Raw genomic sequence first — 13,080 nt, 5'->3', positions numbered from 1 at the left:
CTTACTTGTATCACAAAATACGGTATATTTGCTTTTGCTCTTGTTTTCAATTAAGAATTTGTGGCTAATTTTCTTTTATTATTTAAAGTGGTGCAGGATATGGTAGTCAGGATAATCGCTATGTTGGATTTGGAAACACTGTACCCCCTTTGAAAAAGGAAGATGATTTCCTCAACAATGCCATGACTTCTCTTTATTCGGTATGAAATATTATTTGTTCCAGTTATAACTTCTGATAAACAGTAGAAGGTTTGTGTGCTGCTAGTTAATATTAATTTAAATTGTACATCAGCACTCAGTGATACGGTTTCCTCTAGATTTTATCTTTCAAGTCAATAAAGATTTTAAATTAACCTTCTATCTAATCTAAATTATGTACTCATAACGTAGATGAGTTAAGTATGTTTGTTGAAGAAAATTAATCTTTTATTGGTTTTAACAATTTGTCTTTAGATTAGAGATTTTTATGCTAGAAATTGATTTTGAGGATGTGTTGCAATTTTTTTTTTACCAAAACAGAATGTGAAAATATTACATTGGGAGTGTTTAATGCTCAAAGATTTCATGTTTTTTTTTATGAAACTACCTTTCAGAAATTGTCAACAACACTAGAAATTTTATTATATAGTAGCTTGAAAAAGTATTTGGCCCCCACAACTACTTTCACATTTTATTACTCATTTTCAAAGTTTAAAATATATTGAAGTAGGGGTTTTTGAGCTAAACTACAAAACATTGTGCGTAATGTCAAATCAAAAGAAAAATTCCAGAACCCATCAACAATTGACTAAAAATTAAAACCCAAAACTGTGGGGTTGAACATCCACCCCCTTTGTAATTACTGCGCTAATTTTCTTAAGTGCAGTATACTGTTACCTTACCAACTCGCCCAATTTGTTGATGCAGAAAATTGGAGGATCATCTGTTTTCAATGAATACATAAGAATAAATACCTCCTCTCTCTGTAAGGTCAAACAGTATGGTAGATTTTTAACAGACCTAACCCAAAATGTAGAGAAATAAAATGCATTCAAGACAAATCAGGGGATAAGAGAGAAACACAATCTGGGAATGTGTACAAGTTCATCTCAAAAGCAATGAACATACCTCAGAGCTTCGTGCAGTCCATTGTGAAAAGACCATAAGTACACTGCCTAGGCATGGCTGCCCCTCTGAACTTAGTCACAGGAGAAGAATGGCACTTGTAGGAGAGGCTACTACGATGCCAACAGTCACTCTGAGTGAGCTGCAGAAGTCAGTGGTTGCAACTGGAGATGAAGTTCATGGCTCCACAACCTCTAAGGCCTTGCACATAAGGAGTACTTATGGAAGATTGGCAAGGGAGAACCGCTGGCTTAAAAAAAAAGCATATCTTTGCCCAGAAGACTTTGCAAAGTGTCAATAGGAAGATGCTGTAAAGATGTGGAAGAAAGTCTTGTGGTTGGATGAGACAAAGTGGAGCTTTTTATCTTGAACACTAAGCAGTACCTGTAACACAGTACTAGGTTTGTGCATCAGGCAGGGAACACAGTTGGTATTGTAAAGTATGGTGGAGATTGCGTCATCTTATGGGGATCCATTTCAGCAGCAGGGACTGGAAATCTGGTCAGGATTGATGGGAAGGTGAATGCTGCTAAATACAGAGATCCTGGACAAAAACCTGTTAGCCTCTGCCAGAAAGCTTAAACTTGGGAGGAAATTCATCTTTCAGCAGGACAATGACCCAAAGCACACTGTAGAGCAGCCATCAAGTGACTTCAGATACAGAAAATTGATGTCCTTCAGTGACCCAGTCAGAGTCCTGACCTTATCCCAATCGAACATCTCTGGATTGTTGACCACTGCTGCTCCCCAACTAACCTGGCACAGCTGAACTCTTTTGCAAAGGGGAATGGGCAAATCTTGTTCCATCATGTCGTGCAAGGGTAGCAAAGATTTATCCAAAAGGACTTCTGGCTGTAATAGTTGTGAGAGGTGGTTCAATTAAGTACTGAACAAAAGGGAATGAATACTTCTGAACTGCTGACATTTCAGTTTTTGCATTTTTAGTTTTTCATGCTTTCCAATTTTCCTTGGTTTTTTTGGGGGCTCTGTGCAGAAAAAAGGAGCATATAATACTTTTACAAGGCACTGCATATTAGTTTTAGGAATTGGAGTCAGGTGTTCCAGTCAATGAGATGAGATTGGAGGTGTGGGTTGTAGAGGTGCCCTGTCCTAGAAAAATGACACACAAGGTTAGATTATTGACAGAGCCTGCTCTTAAGAAAAACCTGTTTGTGTGCATCATGCCTCGATCAAAATGACTTTCAGAAAACCTTAGAAGAAGAATTGTAGAGATGCATGAAGTGGAAGAGGCTACAAAAGCATTTCTAAAGACCTGAGTGTTCATCACTCCACAGTAGGAGAAATTGTCTGCAAATGGAGGAAACTCAGTACTGTTGCTATTCTCCCTAGGAGTGGGCATCCTGCAAAAATTACACCGAGCACAATGTGCAATGCTGAAGGAGGTGAAAAAGAACCCAAGGGTAGCAGCAAAAACCTTGCAGAAATCTCTAGAACTTGAAGTCTCTGTTCATATGTCCACTATAAGAAAAACACTGAACAAAAAAGATATTCATGGAAGGACCACCGGGGAGGAAACCACTGCTCTCCAAAAAAAAACATTGCTGCACATCTCAAGTTTGCTTAAAAAACAACCTGGATTTTCTACAATGTTTTTGGGACAATATTCTGTGGACAGATGAGATAAAAATTGAACTTTTTGGCAGAAATGCACATTGCTATGTTTGGAGGCAAAAGGGCACTGCACACCAACACCAAAACCTCATCCCAACTGTGAAGCATGGTGGAATTAGATTCAGGATTTGGGGCTGCTTTGCTGGCACAGGGTCTGGACAACTTGCAATCATTGAGGGAACAATAAATTCAAAATTGTAGCAAGTTATTTTACAGGAGAATGTCAGGGTAGCAGTCCATCACTGAAGCTTAATAGAAGTTGGATAACGCAACAAGACAATGATCCGAAACGCAAGAGTAAATCAACAACAGAATGGTTTAAAAAGAAGAAAATTTGTATTTTGGAATAGCCACGTCAAAAACCTGACCTTAATCCTATAAAAATGTTATGGAAGGACCTGAAGTAAGCAGTTCATGCAAGGAAGCCTACCAACATCCCAGAGTTGAAGCAGTTTTGTAAGGAGAAATGGCCTAAAATTCCTCCAAGCTGATGTGCAGGACTAATCAACAGTTACCGGAAACATTTGGCTGAGTTATTGCTATACAAGAGAGTCTCACCAGTTACTGAAAGCAAAGGTTCACATACTTTTTCCAACAAATGCATGTAATATTGGATCATTTTCTCAATAAGTCTATGACAAATATAATGTTTTTTGTGTTATTTATTTAATTGGGTTTCCTATCTAGTTTGAGGGCTTGCGTGAAGATCTGTTCACATTTTAAGTCATATTTATGCAGAAATAGAGAAAATTCTACAGTGTTCACAAACTTTCTAGCACTACTGTAGTTGCAATCACTACATTTTTTCAGCCTAAGATGACTTTATGATATCCTTGTAAGATATAATTTTTAGTACTAAGTGTCATGGGGAAAATAGAAAGAGCTTACAATTGTTTTGTCACTTTCATTTTCTAATATTTAAAAATGCATTAATAGCAATAACTTTCTTGAATCAGATTTTTCAGCAAACACAGCAGCCAATTTATGTTATAGAAGCGAGAAGGTGAAAGATGGTCATTTTTTTTTAAGAGGTATTCAGCAACGAAAGTTGGGAAACTACCTCAACTATTTTTGTAAGTACCATCTTCTCAAGTTAGAAGATGGGCTTCAAGTCAGTGTTTAATCCAAAAGATAGCATCACTTCCACTAAGCTTTTGTGTGAATTTGAATTTTGATTCTCTAGTCTTGGAAGCAGGGTTAAAGTGCAACCATTCTTTTGGTGAATGCACTCCCCCTGAGTTAAAACTGAGGTTAGGAGATAAGTGCAATATGAGGAAGGATCCCAAAATAATGTTTAGGTTGCTTCTTATAAACTTCAGTTTTTAAATCTTCCTTTGCCCACCCTTTTGTTTTGATACATATATATCAAATACATGTATCAAAATACTAATACTAACTCCAAATACTAACTTTAATGTCTAATTGCATGTGTAAATGTATATAATATTTTAACTTCCATTGGGGTTTGAGTGGTCATATCATCTTTACATTGTCCATCTGAGTAAAGAAAACCCCATCTTCTAGTTACAGACATTACTTAAAAAAAATAATTTGAATTTTAGTTTAAATTAAAAAGTGGCGGCATGGCCGTGTAGTGGGGCAGTATGTTGGCGTAGTGATTGGAGCAATGCTTTATAGCACCCAGTTGTACGGTTGGGGTTCAATTGCTGCCACTGTCTGTGATGAGTTTTTATGTTCTTCCTCCTACCATGTGTGTTTCCACTGGGTGTTCCAGTTTTCTCATGTTTTCCAAAGGTGTACGGTTAAGATTGGAGTAGTGGGCATGCTACGTTGATGCTGGTAGCATGGTGACACTTGCAGATTGCCCAGCACAATCCTTGCCGTTTTGATTTGGTGCAAATGATGTATTTCACTGTATGTTTTGATGTATAACATGTGACAAAGCTAATCTTTGTTTGGAGCCTAAGGGAACAGGGAAAATTATTATTATCATGGAACACAGGCTTGGATAATTTCTGAAACATAAGTCATTATTGTTCACTGATTTGCAGGGTTGGAGCAGTTTCACTGTTGGGGCCACCAAGTTTGCATCTGCAGCAAAAGAAGGAGTAAGTAGTTCTTGATTTAATCCGATTTTTTTTTCTCTAATACACACAAATAGGCTTCCAAATGAATAAGTGCAAAGGAGCAGTACTTTTATTTGTAAACATACAAATTTGCAAAATTAGTTAATTTATTTTACAAATTCACAAAATTAGTTAATTTATTTGGTCTTCTGAAGATGCTTAAAGTATCTAGTTTAAAAATTCATAGAGGTGTATTGTGGCAGGCAAACATCTAAAAAACATAAATAATTATTCTACTCAAGTAAGTAGCTTCCCATCGCTACTTTCCCTATTGTGACATGTTTGCTTTCTTTTAAATAAAGCTAATGCTGAAGCAAAAATAAATTAGAGGAATTAGAATGAAAGTATGTTGATGAAAGTAATCCATTTTATCTTTTTTAAACAGGCAGTAAAACTTGGAAATCAGGCATCACAAAAGGTACCACTCTTTTATTCCATAACTATTTTGTATACTATGTTGGGTATTGCTTGGTGTAACTGAGATGATTTAACATTCTATGGGTAATAAATTTGTTTTTGCCTCAACTTGAGCAGCATTTAAAATTTAATTCAGGTAAAGGCATTGAATGTATTTGGGGAGTGTGGTGGGGGAGAAAATATTTTGAACATAACTGTGCTGTCCAATTGTTGATGGTTTAAATCTTAAAATACATTTGCTATTGATAATCTCTTAATAGAAGCTGGGATAAAAATAGTGAATTTCTAAAAGGTACTTGTTCTGTCCTTATTGCTTTCTTGCTGGATAAAGGTCTGGGGTTACAAGCAGCAACCAGAGCCGGTAAACTTCCTACATTCTGTGTATCTTAAGCTTTAGCAGTAATCGTAAGCCACGTGCCTTCAATATTTTCTCTTACATTGGTCAACTTCACTTGATATTCCAACAGTCATTTTCCAGGAACTTAATTTAATCCAATTGTCAGTCTGTGCAATTAGTACATATTTCTTGTATAATCAGGTTAAAACTTTGTATTATAGTAGGTAAGTGGTTCACCTGCTTTGAGATCTACTGAGTTTAAGATGTTTGGAACTGGTATTGCCAGTGTAATGATGTCTGATCTGATTCATCACTTCTCTCTGTTTCTTTTCTCAATTTCAATTTTATTTTTAGTCCAGTTCATGTTAAAGCTGTTAGAAATATTGTAACAATGTTAGACTAATCTCAAAACATGTTTTATTTTTCTTTATACTTGGTGACCTGAAGACTGAATGACACTTGGGTAGAATTTTGGTTATTAGTCCTGTTAACTAACTATATCTTGTGTCAGTGTAGACACTGGACCTTAAGTGGACTGCTTAACATTTGAAATTGATTTGAACTTGCCAGTCATCAGATATTTTTTCATAATAGCCATATATCCAACTGCATCTGGTTAACAAGCTTATTGAGATTTTAATTTTGCTTAGTTCTGTGTAAAATTAAAAGCAATAGTTATATAACAAAATACAGTATATTAGCTCTATACCAACACAGAAAACCTTTCCTGTTTTTATGGAAGAATGTTCCTAGCTTTATTACAGTTTTAGATAGAAAGCTTCAAAGGTCATGGTGCTTAAGTAATTGCAAAAGTTAATGGCTTACAAATGTGATTACATACTCATACAGAAATTCTTTACAATGGTGGAAGTTTAGCAAACTAGTCAATAATTTTTGTTAAATGAGTTTGGAGATTATCCAGTAAATTTTATGCCAATGACTGGGGGTAAAATTCAACTTGAGATTAAAAAAACAATGAGACCATCTCATTGTAACTTCTGACCACTTTTGCTTAGTTTGTACAGAATATGACTGATACATTATCATTTTTGTTACAGTGAGATTGAACTTGTCTCTCTAACCTGCCCCCTCTATATTTAAGAATTAATATATGGAAAAAATAAAGCTTCAAAAGTTAATTGGAGAAAAAAAATGGCATGAACTTCCAAGCTCTATTTGAACTGTTGTAATGCAACTTTGACCATTTATTGAAATGTGTTTTAGAACACCTTTCTCAATTTGGTGGGGGGGGGGGGAGGGATGGCTGTTTTTGCTGGCTGTCAGTATATACCATGTGCAAAGCTCATCCTTCTTGCATTGAGTCAAGGTCAGAGTGCAGCAGGATAGATGCCTGGCCAAAGTCTTTCATGCATGTCAACAGCCTGCTGCATTGGATTTGTATTTATGTGCTGTCTGCATGTAATATAAAATGTGGTAGTAATTCATGCTGAAACTGAGGCAATTATATTCTTGAACTATTTGCTTCCTGCTGTTGTACATATATCTTTGAGAGATTTTTGAATACTGATGAATTCTTTTCTTTTAAATAGGCAGCAGAGCTAGGTCAGACAGTTAATGAGAATGTGATCAAACCGGCTCAAGAGAAGGTAATATGATACCCCTTAAGGAGAGTAAACTGTTGATCTAGCCATAATTTATTTGGAAAGTTGTCTGCAATTCTGATTTAAGCACATTTTGATACTATTTTCCAAATCCTTATGCATGCTGATGTATCATATACAAAGAATAATCTATTAGACCAGTTATTTTTGTGGGCAATCTGTTGACATTCACCATTAGTTATGTCACATGCACAATTCATCTGAAATGATTTCTATACTAACTTGCTTGAAGTACTTCTATACTAACTTGCTTGAAGTGCATGCTAATACCTTGCAGCGCAAGATAGCTGGGTTGTGAGCAAATGGGCTTACCGTTAATTATTTCTCAAACGTATGTGATTTAACAGTTATCACTATTAAAAGCTCTGAAGCAGTTCATAACACATCTTAAATGTACCATTAAGAAGTAATAGGAATGATACACAGTCAGTCATTGATCCTGTGTCTCATCCAATCCTTGGATAAAAGAATATCCACAGACTGATAGGGTTAAGAGTTGCAAAGACTTGGAATGCTTGAGTTTATTTTTAAAAATAAATAGCCCAGTCTTATATGGCTATCCACTTGTCATAGACTTCTGCAGCTGGTAGAATCAGCTTTAATTTGGTTTTCATAATTTTTATTAAGTGAGATTGAAATTCATTTCTCTAAGCTCTTTAGATAGAGCATCTTTCTTGATCTCTCATCCACCCAGGGACCAATCTGATAAGTCATTCCACTGCCTCTAGGGCATATACTTCCTGTACCTAATAAAGTGGCCACTGAGTATGTTGGTGGTCTCATGCTGCTGTAGCCCACCCACTTCAAGGTTCAATGTGTTGTGCATTCAGAGACACTCTTCTGCTGTTAGAACACATGGCTATTTGAGTTACTGTCACCTTCTTGTCAACTTGAACCAGTAGGGCCATTTTCCTCTGATCTCGCTCATTAACAAAGTGTTTTTGCCCACAGACCTGCCTCTCACTGATGTTTTTGTTTTTGTTTCTTGCACTATTCTCTGTAAACTCCAGAGACCGTTGTACGTGAAAATCCCAGGAGAATAGCAGGTTGTGAGGTACTCAAGTTACCCTGTCAGGCACCCAAAACCATTGCATCGTCAATGTCACATAGATCACATTTCTTCCCCATTCTGCTATTTGGTCTGAGCAGCAACTGAATCTCTTGACCATGTCTGTGTGCTTTTATGCATTGAGTTGCTGCTACATGATTGGCTAATTAGATATGGTCACTGAGGGTATTTTCTTTGAGTCTGGCGGGCAGAGTTGCTTCCTGTTCACTGATGTGTTCCCACTGTTGAACTGCAGTGACGTGCTTCCTGTTGTAATCTAACCTTCTTGTTATAAAGCACAATATATCCTTAATCTTCCTAATTATTTGATCTTCTTGGAAGTTAACAGACTGCATTTTATGGATAAGTACACTTTAATCAAGCGAGTGCTGGACTATTTCTCCAGCAATGGAAAAGACACTAGAAGCAGCTGAATTATGGTCCTACAGGAGAATGTTAAAAATATCATGGACCACACACACATCAAATGAAGAAGTTCTCAGAAGAGCCCAAGCAATTCGATCACTCATACCAACAATAAGAAAAAGACAACTCATTCCTAGGACACATCATGTGGAAAGATGAGCTAAAAAAACTCATACTCTCTGGAAAGATTGAAGGGAGTAAACCTAGAGGAAGACCTTGGCTTATGTACATCAAAAGCATAGCCAGGTGGCTACACATCGAGGAAATGGAAGTCATCCGAAAAACGAAGGGTAGATCTACATGGAAAACGATGGTCACCAAAGTCCGCATCGGATATGATACCTAGACAGACAGATAGACACTTTAATCCTGCTATAAACCAGTATTAATTATGCTTCTTTTTTTGAAAGCAAGGTGAATATTCCCAGATTTTTTTCTCTTTTCCTACCTGCATAATTAGTTTATATCCATTTGTAGACTTCTTGTGTTATTCTCTGATTTGCTTTCTCAACAGGCATTGATATGGCAGCAAGCATGGAGAGACAACATTGGCTTTTGAGTGATCATACTGGGCCTTGATGCATCCCAGTAATGATGGCCAACTTGAAATTAAACCATTCATTTATTGTAACCCACAATACGTCTTGGGTGTATTGGATATATTTTCTGTTTCATTAAGTCTGATTTTTATCTAATCATGATTTTACAAAATCAAGTCTTTAATAGATTCTTGAGTATATTCTTACATTCTTGCACCCCCCAAATTGAATAATATGTTGCCCTAACCACCTTAAAATGTAAAAACAATAATTCATAATGATTTTTTGAAGAATAAATATTAACCAGGATGCCAGAAAGGCAACTGAGATATTGTTCATATAGCAGAAACAGGGCCTCTATCTAAAGCTGACACATGGCATTGCTAGACTATTTTAGGTCTACATTAAAGCTTCATATTTGTGGTAGGAAAAGTTCAAAGTAAACTATTATCAAAGTACATATATGTCACCTTTAACAACCCTGAGATTCATTTTAGGAACATGAATATGCAGAGAATACCCAGCAAGCTCAGATTTAGCCAACTTCTGAATGCACTGAGGGAACCATAGATCAGCACACCACAGTGCATGGCAATGAATTTCCTAAGTCCAAAGTAGAAGGGGGTGAAGTTGATATTTCTCACCCCCTCAGTTGTTCGTCATGCCCAGTGCAGTGTGTGACATGCTAGAGGATAGAGCGCATTAATTGTTTCCTATCAATGGACAGGTGCAATTTAGAATTTCAGAACAATGGCAGTTTAAATTCTGTCAGTTGCTGATTTGACTTCATTTGGTGTCTTAAACAATTGTTTGGCATTCCCTGCACAATATAAAACCATGCCTTATGGCACTAATTTAACTTTTTACAGGGTAAGGACTGAAATGTCTTTCCCAAAAACTGTTTTTATCTTAAGATTTCTCTTTCATTCTGTCTGCTTGCAAAAGGGCTATTATCATATTTGGCTTAGAGAGATGATAAATACAGCTGTGTACAGGTTCATAAGTAACTGAAAGCAAATTTTTTATACAGGTGAAAGAAGGAAAATTTTTAGATGATGTTTCCATTGGCATGTCACAGATTGCTAATAAGGTATGAAGAAAGTTGTAAGTGGGCATGAATCAAAGCCAGCTTTTCATATTTTGTGCACCTGCTGCTAGAAACTCAGTATTGAATATACATTATGCATTTTTTTGGATATAGTTGAATGTCTCACAACAGTATTCAGCTAATGTGGGAAATGGCTAAGTTCAAAAATACTATTGGTTGCAGTTGATTTGTTACAGTTTACATAACATTCATCTTGGGTGAACAGTTGCCAAATATGAAGTCTGGCTTCTGACAACAGACTGTTTCAGTTTGGTGCTAATGTTTCCTTTCCCTTTTTTTTTTGCTATCATTGATAATTGCTGTGGTATGATTGCTGTGGTATGATTGCTGTGGTAAGTGCCTCCATTGAATATTGTCAATTAAAATTAAACAATTTCTTTTGTCTGCCACTTTTCTCATAAATAAAGATTCTTTTATTATTTGTGATTTTACCAATAATAAATTATAATTACCAATTTTCAGCCTTCTAATTTTTACTTCCTTATTTGTATTGGACCCCTGCTCTGGTAACTTGGAGTACAAATATGAAGTATTTGTTAATTTCTGTCTTTTCCTTTTCCTTTCTTTGACAATCTTAATATAAGAAATACTGGTTAGAATAGCTTCATAGTCTTTCCCAGCTGATGATTTAGAGAAGCGGTTGCCGTGTTTAGAATGCACAGGATGAAGGCTAAGCATGATTTATTATGAAGTATATTTGTTAATGTTGCTGACATTATTTTCTTAGCATAATTCATAATAAGCTAGACATTAATATTGTGTATTTGTACATAATGTTGAATTTATTCTATTGTGAAGTGTTTATTCATCCTTTCAATACTCATAGGTACAGGGAGTGAGCATGAAAGGATGGCAAGATGTCAGTTCTTACTTTACCAACAAAGAATCTGTTTCACAAAGGTAATGCATAAAAAACCCCGAATTTCACAGTACACAGTGTTTTAATGTGACATGTAGGATTAAGCATTTTAATTAAAAATGCCATCTTAGTGTGCATTTATAGTGTGACTGTGAAGTATAGATTACTATTTTTACTGCTTTTCATCTTTCAATTGGCTGATGCATTACTGCTCATTTATCAAATAGTTTGATATGTTTATATTACAGCCACTCAGTTGGTGAAAGCTACCAGAATAGTGGATTTGAAGATGGCTTCTGGGATAATTTTGGCGTCAATGGCAATTCTCAAGTGAAAAGTCCCCCAAGTACAAATGTTTGGGGATCTGGTGAAAAAAAGGATGATACCTGGGGCACAGTGGACGCCACGATAAAGCAAAGCAACACTAGTGATGACTGGGACAACTGGGACAATAACTGGGCTGCAAGCGGAGAAAGCAAGAATAAAAAGTCACCGAAAAAAGAAAGCAAAGGGACTGTAGATGATGGTTGGGACAATCAGAACTGGTAGCTAGGGCAAAGTGCCTCATATTGAAAAGAGCTACAATTCACTTTGCTTAACTTTACTTTGTTGCTGTCATAAGTCGGTTGGTTTTCCTGTCATAAAGAATCAATGTTTTGGAAATGTATCCTTAAAGAGGCTGGTTATATGAATCTCTCAAACAAAAACCTGCTCAATGAACAGTCAGTATTGTAACCAGAAAAAAGACCCCTTGGTATGTAGTTTTGGTTCAAGTGTTATATTTTTACACTGAGTGCATTTGACAATACATTTTTCTATTCAAGGGAATGTTTTTCCATTAATTCACAAACTTATTTTTATGTACATAAATGGTTTTTAGAAATCCACAGGGTATCATGGCAAAAAAAAAATCAAATTTAATTAGTGCAGTGATTAAGATTTCAGCTCAGGTTTTCTTTAAATGCAACAAACATAACATTTGCTGCATGTGCTATATGGTGCCTGTCTGCAATGTTAATATCTGAGGTTGTGCAGAGCGAGTAGTGCTTGCAAGTTCATATTTGGTGTTCTCTATGATAACTTTAGGTTTAGTGCTTAGCCAGTTGAAATAACATTTAACATTTTTCACTTGAATAATAACTTCCCTTTACCTATGTTCCAACTCCACTTTACCTGCCTTACCAAGCAATCAGTAATGTTGAAATGGCTAGTATCAGCAAATGAATGTATGTTACATTTATTCTGCATTTCTAGTCTACTAGACTTGTACAGCCATTAAGAGATTAATGCTTTTATGGAAATAGTAGATAAAGGAATGTTTGAGATTATTGAATATTCATTTGCTAATGCTGAAAGTAGTAATTTCTCCCTTTGTATCCATTTTAAAAATGTTTTATTTGAATTATTTTATTAGCTATTGTCGTCAATTTAGGGTAAATGTCTCTATTCTTGCCTTTTAAATGTATGATACTGCATATATTAATACACCTTTTATTTGTACGATGTTCAGAGGTAAACTCCATTTTCTGATCTTTGGCATATACTCTTTAAAAGTATGTTGATCTACAACTGTGGTAGCATTATGTCTGGTCTGCTGCTGCCTTCGAAACTTAGCCCCAAACATTCCAGTTGCTAGTTATGTGAATGCCAATCTTGTATGAACCATTGGTCTTTGTGGGGGTGGGGGGTGAGAAACTGTGCAATATCTTGAGCATGCTCAACAGGTTAACTTTTCTGTAACTTGGGGATAATACAGCCTTTATGATCGAAAATCAAATAAATTTTGCTGATATGGATATCCAGAAATATACATAGCAACTTACAAGTTGCTAATAACTTTGCACCCATTTTTGTGTGTGATTGCCTTTGATGTATGACAATAAATCAGATTAAAAATGCAA

At 35.9% G+C, this 13,080-nt stretch overlaps 1 protein-coding gene across 4 annotated transcripts in view; it reads left to right on the top strand.

Annotated features, from left to right (window-relative positions):
• arfgap1 (ADP-ribosylation factor GTPase activating protein 1) overlaps positions 1-12,535 on the top strand; it is a 47,833-nt gene extending 35,298 nt beyond the window's left edge. The window contains exons 7-13 of one of the 4 annotated variants that reach the window (XM_072240912.1): positions 89-200; positions 4,749-4,805; positions 5,209-5,241; positions 7,128-7,184; positions 10,243-10,302; positions 11,153-11,220; positions 11,428-12,535. In XM_072240912.1, the coding sequence (XP_072097013.1) occupies positions 89-200; positions 4,749-4,805; positions 5,209-5,241; positions 7,128-7,184; positions 10,243-10,302; positions 11,153-11,220; positions 11,428-11,728 (688 nt within the window). In that variant the 3' untranslated portion in view covers positions 11,729-12,535. Of the gene's footprint in view, positions 1-88; positions 201-4,748; positions 4,806-5,208; positions 5,242-7,127; positions 7,185-10,242; positions 10,303-11,146; positions 11,221-11,427 lie in introns of all 4 variants that reach the window. The other 3 variants (XM_072240911.1, XM_072240914.1, XM_072240913.1) reach the window with 3 other exon arrangements.
• Positions 12,536-13,080: the final 545 nt, after the last annotated feature.

This window comes from Mobula birostris, chromosome 2 (assembly GCF_030028105.1).
Source record: "Mobula birostris isolate sMobBir1 chromosome 2, sMobBir1.hap1, whole genome shotgun sequence".
Lineage (NCBI taxonomy): Eukaryota > Metazoa > Chordata > Chondrichthyes > Myliobatiformes > Myliobatidae > Mobula > Mobula birostris.
This window is presented reverse-complemented; position numbering and strand designations above follow the sequence as displayed.